Source organism: Colius striatus, chromosome 13 (assembly GCF_028858725.1).
Source record: "Colius striatus isolate bColStr4 chromosome 13, bColStr4.1.hap1, whole genome shotgun sequence".
Classification (NCBI taxonomy): Eukaryota; Metazoa; Chordata; class Aves; order Coliiformes; family Coliidae; genus Colius; species Colius striatus.
In genome coordinates, this window is record NC_084771.1 from 5,853,815 (window position 1) to 5,871,353 (window position 17,539).

A 17,539-nucleotide genomic window follows, 5' to 3' on the forward strand; every position below is an offset into this window, starting at 1 on the left:
GTGGCTGGATGCAGACAGGGTAGGGAATGGCAGGCTCTCACCTTGGGGCTCCTCGCTCACGACAGCTTCCATGTTCTCTCCTTTCACATATTCTGAGTTAAGTCCCTCTGAGAAGTAACAATGAAGAGAGTGAGATGGGAGGGTAGAAGGTAAAATGATTTGCTCTGATGCCTTAAAAACTCTGGTAATTGGTCTATCTGCTGTAAAAGCCAAGGTGCCTGTTTGCAACCTCCTCTGCATTAACAGTGGTGTCAGAAACATCGGTAAACCATAAACAATGCTCAGAAAGCCCTGCTGGCTTTTAAAGTGACCACAGCGGCTTGTCTACAAGGCACAGCTCCCAGCAGCTGCTCTCTTTGCTGAGTCTCTGGCTTCATCCTTCTCCTGCGAGGCAGGGAGGTGAATTTCTGTGCTAAGGCACTCGGAAGGGCGAGGAGCAGACACGGCTTCAGGATGGGGTACTGGGGGCTGTGCCGTGCCAAGTGTCATTCGCATGCAAAGCTAAGTCATGCAGAGCTGCGGTCTAAAGCAGGATCCTGGTGCGGTGTCCAATCCTGACTAAGTTCCTTCTTTAATTGCAAAGAAGTTTCCGAGGTTTGCAGCAAGCTGTGAGGGGGGTGAGGTGTGCTGCGGGTGGCTCCGCTCAGCACGGCTCGGGGCAGAGCTGCAGAAGATGGGGCTCAGGCTGTGTGAGGGGTGCCACGGCCCTGAGCCACGCTCGGCAGCTCTGCTGAAGGGCCTCTGTGGAGAGAGGCGCAGAGGGGAGCGCTGGGCTGAGCGCTGTGTCCCGCTAGGGACGGGCCGCTGCAGGGACGGGGCCGCGCTGCTTTGCAGCGGGCGGCTGAGGCAACGCGACACGCACTGATCAAGCGTCTAAATATGCACCGAAACGCAGCGGGAAGCGGGGCAGGACCTCAGCACCGCGCTTCGATGGGGTTCATTCGTGTACCGCGGGGAAAGCGGCAGGGGACAGGACCGGGGAAAGGCAGCGGCAGACGGGACGGTACCGGGGAAAGGCAGCGGCAGACGGGACGGTGCCGGGGAAAGGCAGCGGCAGAGGGGACGGTGCCCGGGGAAAGGCAGCGGCAGACGGGACGGTGCCGGGGAAAGGCAGCGGCAGACGGGACGGTGCCGGGGAAAGGCAGCGGCAGAGGGGACGGTGCCGGGGAAAGGCAGCGGCAGAGGGGACGGTGCCCGGGGAAAGGCAGCGGCAGAGGGGACGGTACCGGGGAAAGGCAGCGGCAGACGGGACGGTGCCGGGGAAAGGCAGCGGCAGACGGGACGGTGCCGGGGAAAGGCAGCGGCAGACGGGACGGTGCCGGGGAAAGGCAGCGGCAGAGGGGACGGTGCCGGGGAAAGGCAGCGGCAGAGGGGACGGTGCCGGGGAAAGGCAGCGGCAGAGGGGACGGTGCCGGGGAAAGGCAGCGGCAGACGGGACGGTGCCCGGGGAAAGGCAGCGGCAGACGGGACGGTGCCGGGGAAAGGCAGCGGCAGACGGGACGGTGCCGGGGAAAGGCAGCGGCAGACGGGACGGTGCCGGGGAAAGGCAGCGGCAGACGGGACGGTGCCGGGGAAAGGCAGCGGCAGAGGGGACGGTGCCGGGGAAAGGCAGCGGCAGAGGGGACGGTGCCGGGGAAAGGCAGCGGCAGAGGGGACGGTGCCGGGGGAAAGGCAGCGGCAGACGGGACGGTGCCGGGGAAAGGCAGCGGCAGAGGGGACGGTGCCGGGGAAAGGCAGCGGCAGACGGGACGGTGCCGGGGAAAGGCAGCGGCAGAGGGGACGGTGCCGGGGAAAGGCAGCGGCAGAGGGGACGGTGCCGGGGGAAAGCAGCGAGGCGGGACGGACCCACATGTGGCAACGGGGCAGCCGCTGCCTCCGCCCAGCCCGACAGAAGGGGAGTTTCTGCAGCTGAATTAAAAAGAAAACCAAAGGGTGAAGCCCGGTGTCAGCACAGGAGAGGAGCTGCCGGAGCAGCACCGACAGCTCCTGCACTGCCCAGGCACAGCGAGCATGCGGCGTAGGAAAGTGGGATAAAGAATGTCAGGCAGCGTCGTACACAACTCGTAGAGGAGTCGGCAACCGCTTGTCAGAGGAGGCTGAAAGCCGAGAGCCGGAGCCGCAGCCTCGCAGCCGCGGGCCGGCGGGGCCGGGGGAGCAGCCGGGCTGGCTCGGGCTTCCAGTGGCCACGACACGCGGCCGCCGCCTCCCCGACGTGTGTTTTGCCGGGATAACACCAAACGCAATTTATGTGTTTCAATAAAAAGCCACTTTTGCAGTGCCTGTCGGCTCTCAGATTTCTGTCATGCATTGCAATGCATCTAAGGCCTGACATTAGCCCAGCATGCCACGTCTGATGGCTTAAATTAATCCTCCTTTATAATTAACTTTAATTTCCTGCCGCCTTTCTGGGGCTTTGTGTCTCTCAGCTTCTCCCTCATCAAAGCCTTTCCTCTGTTCTTTTTTTTAATTATTTATTCTTGCCAAAATATCATTTAAGTGTGGGGAATATACAAGGGTGTTTCATTCCATCACATTGAGTTGACTTTTCCTGCTGATCTAATTTACCAAAATGCTCCTGTTTGTTTTAGGCACAACTGGGAAAATAGCACGATTCCAGCAGAAATTTCCAACCCTAAACACCCTTCCCCCAGAGCAAAGGAGACTCACAGGAGATTTCATTTGATTAATTTAAGAAAAGCTTTTTCCAGCTGTTTGCAACCAGCCCATAATGGCCCGTGGGAGCCCACCACGGCCAGGTGAGGCTCCTACAACCTTTACACGGGGAACTTGACGGGGCAGCTCCTGTTCAGCGAACAGGAACCTTTGCTGCTTAATTTGCACTTCCTTGCAGTGATTGCCCCCATCACGGGTGGGTGGATGAGCTGTATTGTATTGCCTACAGCTGCTGGAGCTGCAGATGCTGACTCTGCTTCCCTTGCTGCTGCCTGGTGAGTTTTTATCTCTTGCCGAGATTTTGGGTGGTTTTGGGTTGGTTTGTTTTGTGGTGGAGTGGTGTTTTTTTCATATTTACCCTGTTTGGTGTCTGTGTTTTGGTCCTTGGCTGGAGCAGGCTGTGGATGTGTGTGAGGGGCTGTGAGCAGCCTCCAGAATGGCAGCTGGTGCCGAGGCTGTAGTTGCAGGAGGATTCCTGCCTGTGCAATGCCTGATGAGCTGAGTGGGGCTCAATGACACAGGGTTGGGGCTGGGGGCACAGAGGGAAGGGCTCTGCTCTCAGCTCCTCCTCTCTCGGGGATGAAAAATGGCAGCAGGGTCCAGGAGGCAAAGAGGGAGGTGCTGCCCCGTGCCCCCGAGGTGCTTGGAGAGGACTTACGTTGGATGCTGAAGCAGAACTTCTTCTGCTGGTAGGAGATGTAGCTGGAGACGGCCCCGATGAGCGCCATGGCCAGGCCGCTGGCGATACCGGCGATCGTCCCGGTGTCGGGCGCTTCGGCTGCAGGGACAGGGCAGTGCTGTGTGGGGGGCACCGCACCCCGCCCCGGGCCCTTCCCCCACTCACCCCCGGCCCCGCAGTACCCACCTCCGTAGCTGCTGTCGCTGCCGCCCCCAGCACCTGCAAGAGACAGGAGCCCGTCAGCGGGCCCGTGCTTCCCCAGCGCCGTGACGGGCCGCCCGGGCAGCAGCGGGCACGCAGGGGAGGGCTGGTACTGTGGCCCGGGGGCTGCCAGGCTGGGGAAGCTGCTTCTCTCCCTGGGAGAGCTTTGGGAGGGCCCTCTGCAGGGGACACGTCTGCCTGCATGACAGGTACCCCCTCACCTCTGCCCCACGCTGCTCTGGGTGTGGAGCACATGAATGAAACGCTGCCAGTTACACAAAACACTTGTGCCAGCCCAGAGAGGTGACTGGTTAAGCTCTGCAATGCCAGGCAGCCTTCACTGGGCTTGCTGGCTGTTTTAAAACACCTCCCCTGGAAAAACAGGGCTGGGAGGAGGAAGCTGCTGCTGCTGGAAGGCTCAGCCCTCCCTGAGTCACTCGCACCCTGAATTCATGGAGCTCAGCGCTGTGGGAATGCCTCCAACGTGGTTTGTCCTTGGCACAGGGATTGACTAAATGTTGATTGGGCTGGTCGTGTTCTCTTTACTCAACTGCTTTTAATATTTAATGCTGTGGCTCCTCACAGATGCACAGGCTCATCCCATTGCTGCTTTTTCTTGTTTCAGCCATGGATGTCGGGTGGTGGAAGGCAAACCAAGGCCTGTGCCATGGCACTGGGGTGGGCACTCACTTTTGGAGTGGATGGGGAGATGTGGGTCCTCACTGTCCTGATGGCAGCTGCAGAGCCTCAGAAACAGGCACCTCTGACTGCCAGTCTGAGCTGTGACCGTGGAGGCCAACCCTGTGTGTTCCCCCTGCCCCACGGCTGAGACCCCCCTTCCCCACCCATGGCCCCAACATGGCCAGTGCTGCTCTGCCCAAGGGGGTCTCCAGGAGTGTGGCTGGTACTGGGGTGACTGCCTGAGCTGCCCCTGCTACAGCCAACATGCATTTGCAGGTCACCACTTACCTTTCTTCTTGTCTGGGCTATAGCCACCATCCAGGACACCAGCCAGGTCATCGTCTGAGAACCCTTTAGAAACAATGGTGAGAAATGGTGGTTGGCACCCAAAGGGAGACACGGCCCCTGGGGGTGTCACAGCCCTGGGGTCCATCACATGTGCCCTGCAGCAGCCAGGGAGCTCACCCTCTCAACAGCCTCAGGCCACATTCACACAACAAAGCACCAAAGCTGCCTTGCTGGGAGGGTGGATGCAGCCAGAGTGGCCTTAAAAAACAGTAGAAGAGGAAGGAAAAATAACATGTGGCTTGCTTGGGGTTGGAGGGACCCCCAAAACTGAGTGTCTTTGGATGAGGAGAGCCTGGAGATGGGACTTCTTGGGGATTCTGGGCAGGGGTCACACCCCTGTATGTGACAGCCTGGGGTGGGACTGGCCTCCTACAAACCCCCACTCCTGGGGTTGTGTTTCTCTGCCATGCACACAGAAGCAGCTCTGTTTATTTGGGTATTTTCTCTAAGATTCTCTGTGCAGCTGGAATTTGCACCCTCATTTAATCCAGTGGCTCTCAGTCAGCCACTATGGGCTTCTCTGTGCCCAGTGAGAACAAGGACCACTCAAGGAGCAGTTCTGCTTCTCTCACAATTACCAGATGTTAACAAAATGTTTAACCTTAAATTATTTTAAGCCCACAAAAGAGATAATTACTGACTTGAAGTTGAACTTGAAAGAAATACCCCAAATCAGAGTTTAAATACTACAGTGTTCTTTTGTACCTGACTGATGTATTGGAGCTGATGGAATGTTTTGGCTGCTCAGCTTCAGCTGGCAGTGAAGGAGGGAGTGGTTGTGTGTGTGGTGGTCATGCTGCTGGGGACCAGCATGCCCTTGCCCTGCCTCTGGTGAGCCTGGCAGTACGAGCCTGGCTGGGTGCTGCAGGCAGGGACCTGACTCCCCTCCTTCCCGTAGGGACAAGGCAGCTCCAGGTGAAGAACTGAGCACCAGCACATCTCAGTACTGCTGGAAAAGTTATCTCAGACAGGGTTGTAGTGAGAATGTCTAATTCATGCAGGATGGGCACAGAGAAATGGAGTCTGGGAATGGGCAGCTGAATGAGTGGAGCTGCTGAACCCCTCAGCTTTGGTCCCTCAGGGACCCTCAGGGTGCAGCACAGCACCCAATGGGAGAATAGACCCAATGCTGAGGCAGCAACAGGCTCCTCTGATGCTGCACCTTGGGAAGGGTTACCTTCCCAGCCTGGAATAGATTGCCTTGTTCATCAGCTTACCACAAAAAAAACCCAGATTTATGGGCTATAATGAGTATAAAAAGGAAAACAACCCTGCTTATGGCAGGACCTGGAGAGGTCCCAGCAGCCCAGGGTGCAGCAACGCCTGTGCTGGGTTGTGACTGGTGCTGCTTTCCAGTGGTCCAACACCTTGTCCTTTGCTGCAGGAGTCTGAAACCTCAACAAGCCCCCAACATCAAAGTGCAGACAAGTCACCTAGTTAATACAATCCAATAAAATATCTGACTATTAATTACACGTGTGAGCAGGGTATACAGGCATCTTGACATCAATGAACTAGCTGTGCAAAGGCTGTTTTCTAGCTCAAGTGCTCAAGGGAACAATCCTCACAGACAAATGATTCATTCACTGGAGTATTTTAGGGATGGAAGAAAAAAATCTCCTAGCCCATGGTGTATGTTATGCCAGGACTGAAGTCTGCTCTAGATTTATGTCTTGGCAGTGACTGTGAACCTCAACAGCACATGTCCTTGGTTAAAGAGCTGTCAGGTACAGGGGTGAGGGGGAACTCAACACAATCACTGCAGTTTAATGGGCCAGAAGAGACTCTGGGAAAGAAACTCACAGATAGGCAACAGGGTGTTAGGCAAAGACTGCTGAGGCAAGGGATCCTTCCTGCCCTCCCTGTGGCCCTGGAGGAAGGGGCTGTGCTGTTCCCCTCCTCTGTGCTGGTGGGCAGGGACATGGGGTGCTGGTTGCCTGGCTGCAGGGACACAGGGTGCTGGCTGCAGGCAGGAGGCTTGGAGAAGGCAGCATCTCTGTTTCAGCTTCCCTCATTGCCTGGCAGGAATGCTGCCCAGCAGCAAGTCTGTTCCCAGGAAAGGCTGGGGAGGATGTCCTGCAGGTCCTGGGGACAGCATGGACAGTGGCAGGCAGGATGGAGAGGGGAAGTCAGCGTACCTTCACCTGGCCTTACATTTGGCCTCCTATCACCTTTCCCATCATTCTTATCATCAAGGGCATCAGCCAAGTCAAAATCCATAGGATCCTTTCCTAGAAAACAACACAGTGGTTAGCAGTGCTGGCCACAGGCTGGGGGAGCCTGCAGTTAATTAATTAATTAATGGAGGAACTGCTGGGCTTTGCTGAGGAAAGAGATGAGGCCCCTGAGACAAGCACCTCCTGTTTCCTTGTGCAGTGTGGTGGCACATCTCCCACCCCTACCCCATTTTGGGACAGGCAGGGGAATGCAAAACGGGGCAGGAGTGGCTGGGACGTCAGGGAAGCACAGGGCAATGCCAGACACCCCGTGAGCTCTGTGGGTTGGTATTGTTCTCTCTCCCTCAGTGTTTCACGTGAACAAACAGAGCAGAGGATGGAAATCCCAGGGTGAGGGGCAGTGCTGCTGTCCTGGCACACCCCAGTCCTCTGCCTGTGCTGGCAGCAGGGCCAGGGTGAAGCTCACCTTGCTCATACTCACCTGGCTTATACTTGGGGGGGGACTTTGTAGTTTTTGGCTGCTTGGTCGTGCGGATGACATCCCAAATGTTGTTGTCTGAAGGATGGGGGGGAAAAAAAGGAGACCAAATGATGTTACCCTCTGAAACATGTTTGGACAAGCACTGGGAGGGGATCCTCTGCACCAGGGCATGTGTCAACAGGGCTTGAATTTGGGAAGGGGACAGGGAGGGCTGCCAGAAACATTGTCCTAACCATGGTGCCAGTGAGACACATGCTACTACCCGCTCCTGAGAGCTGTGCCAGTGCAAGAGCAGCTCCGTGCCACCCCCCAGGCTACCTGTGGCATGTGGTACTTTGTCTGTGAAATCCCTCTAACAACAGCCAATGGCTCTGTCCTGGTTAAAAACTTCTACAAAGGCTGCTCAGTGAAGGCCCCTGATGGCTTGGGCAGGGGTGTGTGGGTAGTGAGGGAGACAGGATGGCACAGTGCTGGTGCCAACCCTTCTGGGACATCAGCCGGAGCCTGGAGCATCTCCGTTGCCAGCTCTGCAATGACAGCAAAGCAGGAGTTGATCACCTTTTAAAGCCACCTCTTGGTGGTCACCAAAACTTGCTCATCTGTCACTGCCTGACCCCAGCTTGGCTGCCAGCATGGCTCTTGGTTACCTTGGGGAGCATTTCCATGCCCCTTGCCTGGGGACCCCTGTGGTACCTGGCTTCCCTGGCCTGGGGAAGGGCTTTGCAGTCGGCTTGGCTGGTTTGGTGGTAGTCTCCGGAACAGGGTCAAAGAAATCAGCCAAATCAAAGTCTCCTGCAGGAGAGAAGGGGTTGTTCAAAGCCCCAGCATCTGCGGGGCTGCCAGAGGCCACCAGTACCTGCACAGAGCTGCAAAGGGCATCCACCTGCACTCACTGCTCAGTCCCAACCCGGCTGCCTTCAGACCAGCCTGGCCACCATCTGACTCTCCCCGTCTGCTGCCCACTCAGCCCCAAAATAATGCTTTCTGAGGGATACTCACCAGTGTCCTGCAGCAGCCCCTGAGGAAGGTGCAGTGAGGGTTGAGGCAGTGTCTGGGACTTGCTCTGCTCCCTGCATGGCCACCCATGAATGACCCTTGGCTATGTGGTGTGCAGGAGAGGGGCCAGGGCACAAGAACCTGCCCTGAAGGACCTCAGTGCCATCACTCATCCAAAAAGCACTCTCTGGGGAAGAAGCAGCTGGCTGAGATGAGGCCTCAGCCTCGGCATGTGGCCATTTCCCAGGGAAGGTTTATTGGATGAAGCGGCCTCTCGTTTGGGCTGCGATCCAAACGCTCAAGTCCTGTGTGTGCTTCTGGCACTTGGCAAAGTGGCAAAGAGCACAGTGGCCAAGGAGACAGGCAGTTGGATTTACTTAAATTTGTGCCAAAACTCTCATGCAGGGGTGAATGGATTCACTTCTGAGCCCTTCCCTGCTGCAGTTTCTATCAGGCTGAGCAACTCATGGCTCTTGTGACTGTGCTATATTTAAGTAGGTATGTTTGGCCAGAACTGAGCCAGAGGAGCTGCTGGGGATGAAACTTGGGTGAATTTAAAGGAGCTTCCTCAACAGCGTTAGGTGCTGTGGAGCTGGCCAGCCAGCACATCTGGTGGACACAAAGAGTTGGAGAGATGTTTTTCCCTGGATGGGAAAATATCACCAGGCTGGGCCTTTCCCTGCAGGCTGGGGATAGCTTGGAATTAAAAGAAAGGGTGGGAAATCCTCTGGGCTCCCTCACGCTTCCAAAGGTAGCAGGTGCCATGCAGCCAGGAACAAAAGCCCTTGTGTAGCTGAGCAGTGATTTGTGTCTTTTCCATTAGGATACTGCAAAGTGTGCGAAATCCAGCCTTGGCCGTAACCACTCGCCTCTGGCACGGACAGAAACGTCAATATTGCGTTTCCTTGGGCTGTAGGGGAGCAGTGCACGTGCACACACCAGCACCAGCCTTCCAAGGGCAGGAGAAGGGACCCCAAGGCAGCAGCCCCCAGCCCCACACACACAGGGAGCAAACCCCACGCTGTGCCCAGTGATGCACGGTCTCACCTGTCCCACCTGGTGGCTTCTGCGGGCCCTTGGGGGTGGCTGCTGCAAAACAGACAGGAGGGAAATGTTAGTCACAGGAGACACCAAAAACGTGTCACTGCTGGGGTGGGAATAAAGCTCAGCTTCCAGCTGACCATGATTGCTCTATGTTTGTAAAGGCACAGCTCAGAGCACAAAACTCCCACAGCAGGATGCGTGGGCTGGGGCAGAGGGACGGCGCAAGGGCAAGGGTGGCTACAGCCCGGGCAGGATGGAGCCCAGAGCTCTGTGGGGAATGGCTGTGACTGAGGCTGACCTGTGTGCAGCCCACTGAGTGGAGAGCAGTAATCACAGGCACAGAATGGTTGGGGTTGGAAGGGACCTCGAGCCCATCCAGCCCAACTCCCTGCTAAAGCAGGTTCCCCCCTATGAGGGGGCACAGGAATGTGTCCAGGCAGGTTTGGGAACCTCCAGAAGAAGAGACTACACACCCTCCCTGGGCAGCCTGTGCCAGAGTGTGTTCCCTCACCCTCACAGTAAAGAAGTTTCTCCTTGTGTTTAAGTGGAACCTCCTGTGTTCCAGCTTGTGCCCGTTACCCCTTGTCCTATGACTGGGCACTACAGAACAAAGACTGGCCCCATCCTCTCAACACCTGCACTTTAGGTATTGTGTTAATGTGTTGATGAGATCCTTGATAAGATATTGGTTGTTGATAAGATCCCTCTCAGTCTTCTCTTCCCTGGGCTGAACAGCCCCAGGTCTCACAGCCTTTTGCTCCTAAGAGAGAAGTTCCAGTCCCCTCATCATCTTGCTATAGCCCTTCACTGGAGTGTCTCTAGAAGTTCCCCGTCTCTCTTGAACTGGGGAGCCCAGAACTGGACACAGTACTCCAGATGTGGTCTTACCAGGGCAGAATAGAGGGGGACCAGAACCTCTCTTGACCTTCTGGCCACACTCTTCCTGATGCATCCCAGGATGCCATTGGCCTTCTTGCCCATGAGGGCACACTGCTGGCTCATGTTTAGTTTGTTATCAATCAGAACTCCCAGGTCTTTACCTGCAGAGCTGCTCTTCAGTAGGTCACACCCCGCCTGCACTGGTGCATGTCAGTCATAAACTGCTGGCTCCTGGAGACAGCAGCAAACAGCAAGGACAGATATTGTACAGAACAGTGTGAAAAACAAAAGTTGCCAGCATTTTGTTGTCCCCTGCCCAGCTGGTGAGTTAAATGGTGAATAATCTCCAGTGCTGCATTATGTACAGGAGGCTTCCTGTCAGCAGGAAGAATTTTGGTGACATGCTGATGCTCAGATCCCAGCTGCCTTGGCTGCTCCTGGGCTGAAACAAGCTACAGTCAGCCTTCAGGGGGGTTGGTTATTTACTTTCTCCCCTCCTGTAAACCACTATCTATTAATAGTGGCTAGCATTACCAAGGATATGAATAAATGATGAGCAAGAGTTGTGACTGCTCTATTCCCATTAATTTCCATTTTGGCCTCTGAATGCCAGAGTGTTTCTGCTGGGCTTCACTTCCAGTGTGCCAGTACCATCTGATGTGATTCGCCTCCAGACCCTTCCTTTGCTTTTATTCCAGTTTTCTTTCAGTGGGACACAGCAGCTGGGGAGGCTGCAGGGCCAGTGCTGCCTCTTCCCCTGCTCACAGCTGGGACTCCAGCCTAGGGAAACGATGCTCTCCCTCTGCTCTGAGTAGCTGTTTCCAACCAGGCCCCCCACATTCTCTACTAAAGGGCTTGTAAAATCCTACACAAGATCCCTCAGACCTGTGATCAGGTTGGTTACCCACGGTCCATCCTCTCCCTGTGCTGCTGAACCCAGCATGTGGCAGCAGAGGTGCATGGAGCATCCTGACTCTATTCCACTTAAGCTGCTAAGCAGCACAACTGGTGACAGTCCAGTGGAGGGCTAGCAAGGATCAGGGGACTGGAACATCTCTCTGACGAGGAAAGACCTGGGGCTGTTTAGCCTGGAGAAGAGAAGACCTGGGGGATGGGGGGAGTGTCTGTGTACAGGACCTTATCAACACTTACAAATACCTAAAGGGCAGGTGTCAAGAGGACAGCGTCAATGTTTTTCCTGTAGTGCCCAGTGACAGGACAAGGGGTAACAGGCATAAGCTGGAATATGGGAAGTTCCACTTGAACAGGATGAGAAACTCCTTTCATGTTGAGGTGAGGGAGCCCTGGCCCAGGGTGCCCAGGGAGGGTGTGGAGTCTCCTCTAGAGGTTTCCAAACCCACCTGGATGTGTTCCTATGCCCCTGATGGAGGTGACCCTGCTTTAGCAGGGGGTTGGGCTGGATGAGCTCTAGAGCTCCCTTCCAACCCCGACCATTCTGTGATTCTGTGAAGTGTCTGTGTGCTGACTATAAAGTAAGAGCTTTCAAACTCTGTTGGAGCTTTCTGTTAAACACTTGTAGGGCATTGTGTGTGACCACAGAGGCTGTCATCACAGAGCCCTCCTCACTACCGCCTGGCTGGGCCTGGGGATGGTCACCATGAACTGTGTGGGGAGGGAAGGGCAGAGAGGGGTCCTGGGTGCTGGCATTTGCAGCTCTGACATGCTGTGTCTGTGGCTGGGCAGCAAAGGGGAGCTGGCATCGTGCCTGGGTGCAGACCACCCTTGGGCTCAGCCCTCGGTGCTGGGGAGAGGTGTGTGATGTGGCTCCTGGACTGTTTCTGGAGGCCTGAGGCCAAGCTCTGCCAGGTGCTGCTGTCCCCTCAGTGACACAGCCTGGCCCCCACTTACAGGAAAATGATGTATTTCAAAGCCAAATATTAAATATCAGCATGCAGCAGCAAGGCAACTCCTTCAGAAAGGAGTTTGCTTTGATTGATAAGTTATGCTTGAAATTAATTAAAGCAAAGCAGCAACCCAAGGTGTCGTTTGCTCTCCCTGGCACTGTGACCAGGGAAGGACCCAGCACTACCCTGTCTGGGGAAGGACAGGGGTTAACATGTTCACTTCCAGGCAAACAGAGTCAGGTTTCATGGCAGGTGTTGCTAACAAACACAAGGAAGCCAAAAAGTCATTGCTACATCAAAGCACGGAGATCACAGGAATCAGAGTGTGAAGGGCACACGGGCAGCAACCACCTTCTCCAGGTCTATCCCCACTCCCCTCCATTGGCAAGCCTGGAGACCTCAGAGACAAGGTAGCCCATATTCTCCACCACCCTCCCACCAGCCTCACATCCCAAAGAACCATTTAAAAGAACAAATAAACGTGGCTTACGGCGCTTGGTGCTGATGTCACCCAGGGCATCTTCTAGGCTGAAGTCATCTAGGCCATCCCCGTGACCTGAGGACAAAGAGTGAGCACTGGCTGTAGTTGCTCTGCACAGAGTAAGCTGCCTTTAAACGCAGTGTAGCTGGACTCATTTGCTCAAATTGCTTTAGTTTTCAGAGGGCTTTCTGTTTTGTTTTCCAAGCCTGACCCACCCTGAGCGATGAGGAAGACATCAGCCTTCTCCAGCTGCTGTGACTGTTAAATTGCAGAGCAGTCATGTCTGGATTTTCCATTTGTCTGCCCTAATGGATGTGGTATGAAAACACATGCTATGCTTAAATTTGTCAAGGAGAACCTACCAATTCATCTCCTGAGCTGCCACTCATCTGTGGCAGCGCTCACGGTTACACGGTTGCTAAACACCAGGAGAACGCTGGGAGAGCACAGTTTGGTGAGAGAACACAAAAGCCCCGTGCACCTCTTCTTCTCAGTGCCTCCCAACACCAAAGGCTTCACACAGAAACGCTGCTGCTGGCTGCCAAGCACAGCTTAGCCCTTCAGAGCCTGCCTGCACCATTTTGCCTGGGTAACACAAACCAAAGCCTCATCAGGGATACACCTGGCAGATGCTTCACCACAAACTCCAGTCACTGTGTAACATCCCGGGGATAGGTCAGTGCTGGGCCATGTTCTCCTGCAATGGGGACAGCTAATCCTGCCTTTCCCTGTCTCTTTTCTTGCATCATGTTAATTACTGTTGACTTACCCTAGTTCTGAATGTATTTGTCTTGATAAATTCATGCTTTTACATCTCAGAGCATGCTGAGTAATTAATATCCTTTGGGTTTGCTAAGTACTGCAGCACTGCAAGAGAACATTAAAATGGCTTTCCTCTTATTCCTACTGCTAAATGGATTTAGCTATTGCCACCTGAGCTCCAGTGTGCTTCATGAATAAATGTAAAGCTTTACTGACAAGGACAATAACAACAAGAAGGTACCAGTCCATGAGAAAGCAGGTATCAGCATTTTGGGGAAAAACTTCTACTGAGAGTGGTCACTAAGTACTGCAACACCCACAGCTCTGGGTTTGCTTCCTCACACTTCACATCTTGTTTCAGTTGCTGTTGATTTCCATGCACACTCAGCAAACCCAACGCAGGGGCTGTGACTGGGAAGGTGCTACAGGCTCCTCTCCCCTGGTAAAGCACTCAGTGTTAAGCTACTCCTAGGGTGTGTGTAATATATGTGCCAGCTCACCACTGTGTTTGCCATGGAGAGGAGGATGCTAATGCCAGCTCTGTGAGGCCAGGGGAAGGTGGGCAATGCCCCACTGCAGGGGAATTCAATTGCCACTGTGTGAAACCCGCAGAGCAGGCATGCAGACGAGACCCAATCCAAGGGTGGTCTGCACCCAGGCATGATGCTGGCTCCCCTCTGCTCCAGTACCAAAATATTTGCCTCTTGGGCTTATTGTTGGGGAACTACTGGCACTGGGAGGCAGGTGACGCTCTCCCATTAGAACTGCAGGGTTATCAGGTGGTCTGTTGTGCAAAGGAGTGAAGTAAGGAACATGCAGGACTGTCCACAGTGCTGAAAACACACCTGCCCAGCTCTAGCACTTGCATGGGGTGCTGCCAAACCAGCAGCATGGCCCTGCTGAGACCCCACATGCTCATTACTGCCGTGGGACTGTCCCAGGCTTGCTGCTCTGGCACTTTCCTGCAGGCTCCCTTTCCCAGCATGGCTTTTCCCCCAGCCTTTCTTTAGAGGATTTTCGGGAAGCAGTGGGGCTCTGTCATTCTTGTCTTTCTATTCTCAACTGTCTTTAAAAAAAAAAACCAAGGTGGAAGAGGAAAACCACAGCATGGCTCTGGCAGGATGAGAAGAGCCACAAGCCCTTCGGGGGAAATGCTCTGTCGCTGTGTTACGTTTCAGTTTCAGTTCCCCCTGCCGCCACGGGGCAGGGTGAGCTGGCAGGAGGGCTGTGGTGCTGTCACCAAGACTCCCATTGGTATGCTCAGAACTTTCTCTTCCCTGCTTCCTCAGCTCTCATCTCCCCCTGCTTCCTCTGCTCTCCGTGATTAAGTACATGTTAAGGCTGCTGATTTGCTGCTCACCCAGCCCTGCCCTTAGCACATCCTCCCTAGGCTTCACCTTTGATGTAAGAGCCCAAATATAAAGGGGAGGGGGTGGCGGTGGGATGGTGCAGCTCACCCTTTCTTCTGCTGAAGGGCTATAGGGGCTGTGGGGGTGCATGGTGATGCCCCTCCACTGGGGCTGTGGGCCCTGAAGAGAAGGTGAGTGCACAGAAAGATGGGCTCTCCCCTGCCTGGTTTGCCACCTGAGTAGCACTTACACCTCCCTGGCTTTGGTAGCAGCCCCCCGCCCCCCCCTTGGCATCTTTTCCCACAGGACAAGAAGAGGGTGCCACTTCCAAGATCATTCTCCAAACAGCTAGCAGGCACACAAGTGGGTCCAGGGGGACCAAAGGTGCTCAGGGCCCTCCTTCCTCTGGGAGCTGATGTAAAACAGCAACCACTAGCATGCTGTGGGCTGCAGCTGCACCCCAGGGGGATGGGAGGAGGCAGACTGGCAGCCTGTGTGACAGTGAGGAACACTGTTGATGTGCTGAATCACCCAGCACAGCCTTCCCCAGGAGCTGCAGCTGCAGCACAGCCTGCTTCCCAGGGCTTTCCCTCCACTGCCCATGGCAAGCCAAGGTCCTTTTCCAGGGCTATTTAAACCCAGGAATCCCCTAGGTGTTGGCAAGGATTAATAATAGACTGCCAATTAATTGAAGCTGACAACATCTTTATTTCATGCAAAGGGTGTTCTAGAGACATATTACACCTTGTATGGATCAATAACCGAGCGCTGCTGTCAAAGGCACCCAAACTTCCCCACTCACTCTGACACAGCAGAGATCAACACTCTCCTCCTTGTTCTTTTATCCAGTCATTAAGCACTAACAAACCCAGCACTTCACAGCCAGACACTCAAAACCCAGCCACCACTCCACACACATCTGTCCCTTGCAAACACAGTTTTACTGCTGCTCCCTGCACTGCCTCATGCAAATCCCTTTGCTCCTGAGGCCCTGGTCCTGCTCCACAGTCACTCAGGATCCCAAAGAACATCCTCTGATAGGAACTCACACACAGAGTATCTTTATACTAAAGGTTTATACTTTCCAGGAGAATCTATGGCACATTCCTATGAACTGGAGCTCACAAGTAGCCCACTGATGACTTGCAGAGGGGTTTGTCTGTACTGGAGCCTTGGCAGTCAGGCTGTGCACACCCTGACATTTCACCTCTCTGCAGAACATCCCATGCTCCCTGCAACTTGTTACAGGTGTAGAAACCCATCAGTGTCCACAGTCCTCCTCTGCTGGTTGTTCCATGCTGAGGAACAGTACAGAATCTTCACTGGGGTTGATGACAAGGCAAGGTTCTCAGGGGTTTTTTCCCCACCCTTGCACTGGGTCATAGAATCATAGAAGTATTGAATTGTTTTGGTTGGAAGAGACCTTTAAGCTCATCAAGTTCAATGACTCGTCTCACACTGGCAAGCCCACCACTGACCCATGGCCCTCAGCACCTCAGCTAGGCATCTTCTATATATCTCCAGGTTTGGGGTCTCCACCACCTGCCTGGGCAGCCTGGGACAGTGTGTAACAGCCCTCTCAAGGGAAAAGTTCTTCCTAATCTCCAATCTAAACCTCCCCTGGTGCAACTTGAGTCCATTTCTCCTTGTCTTATCATGCATTACTGGGGAGATCAACCCCACCTCACTACAACCTCCTGTGAGGTATTTGTAGGGAGTGCTCATGTCTCCACTCAGCCTCCTCCAGGCTAAACATCCCCAGCTCCCTCAGCCACTTCCCATCAGGCTTGTGCTCCAGAGCCTTCATGAGCTCCAGTGCCCATCTCTGGACACGCTCCAGAACCTCAATGTCCCTCTTGGAGTGAGGGGCTCAGAGCTGAACACAGTATTCAAGGTGTGTTCTCACCAGTGCTAAGTACAGAGGGACAACCACTGTACTGGTCCTACTGGCCACACTATTTGATACAAGCCAGGATGCCACTGGCTTTCTCAGCCACCTGGGCACACTGCTGGCTCATGTTCAGCTGCTGTCAATCAACACTCGGATCTTTTTCCTCTGGACAGCTTTCCAGCCACTCTGCCCCAGCCTGTAGTGTTGCATGGGGTTGTTGTGGCCCAAGTGCAGCATCCAGACTTGAGTCTTTAGGAAGAATCCATCTCTGTCTGCTGGGAGGAAACACACATCCCTGAGGCAGCGAGGAGGTGATTCCAGCCCCGTGTGCCTGCTGGCCCAGAGCACTGGAGCATCTGCAGGACTGCAGGCCTATGCCAGAGGGAGAAGGGGCACACAAGATGTGTTTGGCACCTGATACGAACTCCCCAGTTCCAGCGTGGGGAGCTGAGGGGACCCCAAAGCAGCAGCAGTGCCGGATGGAGGCTGTAAAGCAGAGGTGAGTTATGGCCAAGCCAGTGCTGCAGGCCCCCCTGCCTCTCACCAGCTCCCCTCGCCTTGCTGGGGGGTATTTTTAATCAGAGCTACCTGCTCTTTGAAGGTGGCAGGGTTTTGTGCCTTAATGTATTCTCTCCTCATTATTTTCTGAAGCAGGCAGCTCAGACATGCAATTGTACTCGTCAGCTTTTTAGTTGTTACAATTATATGTATATTCTAATTAAGCCCCACTGCTTGACAAAGCCTGAATTACAGTATCATACTTCACCCCCAGTACCTTGCTAGGCTGTCTGCAGCACTCAGAGAGAGGTGTATGCCATTTTTAGTGCCAGCCCACAGATCTCTTTGTGCAATACAGATGTGTTTCATTTCCCTGGGATTTGAGAGCCCGAGATTGACAGCCTGGGAGATGGCAGGAGAATGCAAAGCAGGGACAAGGGCAGTGGCAAGCAGTCCAAACTGCCTGGCTTTCATGCATCTGCCTTAGCAGGGACACGGTGGGCAGCAGGTGGGAGAGCAGGAGGGAGTGTGTGC

General features: G+C 54.6%; 1 protein-coding gene across 2 annotated transcripts in view; it reads right to left on the reverse strand.

Annotated features, from left to right (window-relative positions):
* Nucleotides 1-17,539, reverse strand: part of CD99L2 (CD99 molecule like 2) — a 35,282-nt gene that overhangs the window by 4,137 nt on the left and 13,606 nt on the right. The window contains exons 2-10 of one of the 2 annotated variants that reach the window (XM_062006825.1): nt 12,515-12,580; nt 9,284-9,325; nt 7,934-8,032; nt 7,241-7,315; nt 6,721-6,813; nt 4,523-4,585; nt 3,539-3,571; nt 3,332-3,451; nt 42-107 (exon numbers count right to left, since the gene is read on the reverse strand). In XM_062006825.1, the coding sequence (XP_061862809.1) occupies nt 42-107; nt 3,332-3,451; nt 3,539-3,571; nt 4,523-4,585; nt 6,721-6,813; nt 7,241-7,315; nt 7,934-8,032; nt 9,284-9,325; nt 12,515-12,580 (657 nt within the window). The remainder of the gene's footprint in view (nt 1-41; nt 108-3,331; nt 3,452-3,538; nt 3,572-4,522; nt 4,586-6,720; nt 6,814-7,240; nt 7,316-7,933; nt 8,033-9,283; nt 9,326-12,514; nt 12,581-17,539) is intronic. The other variant, XM_062006826.1, reaches the window with a different exon arrangement.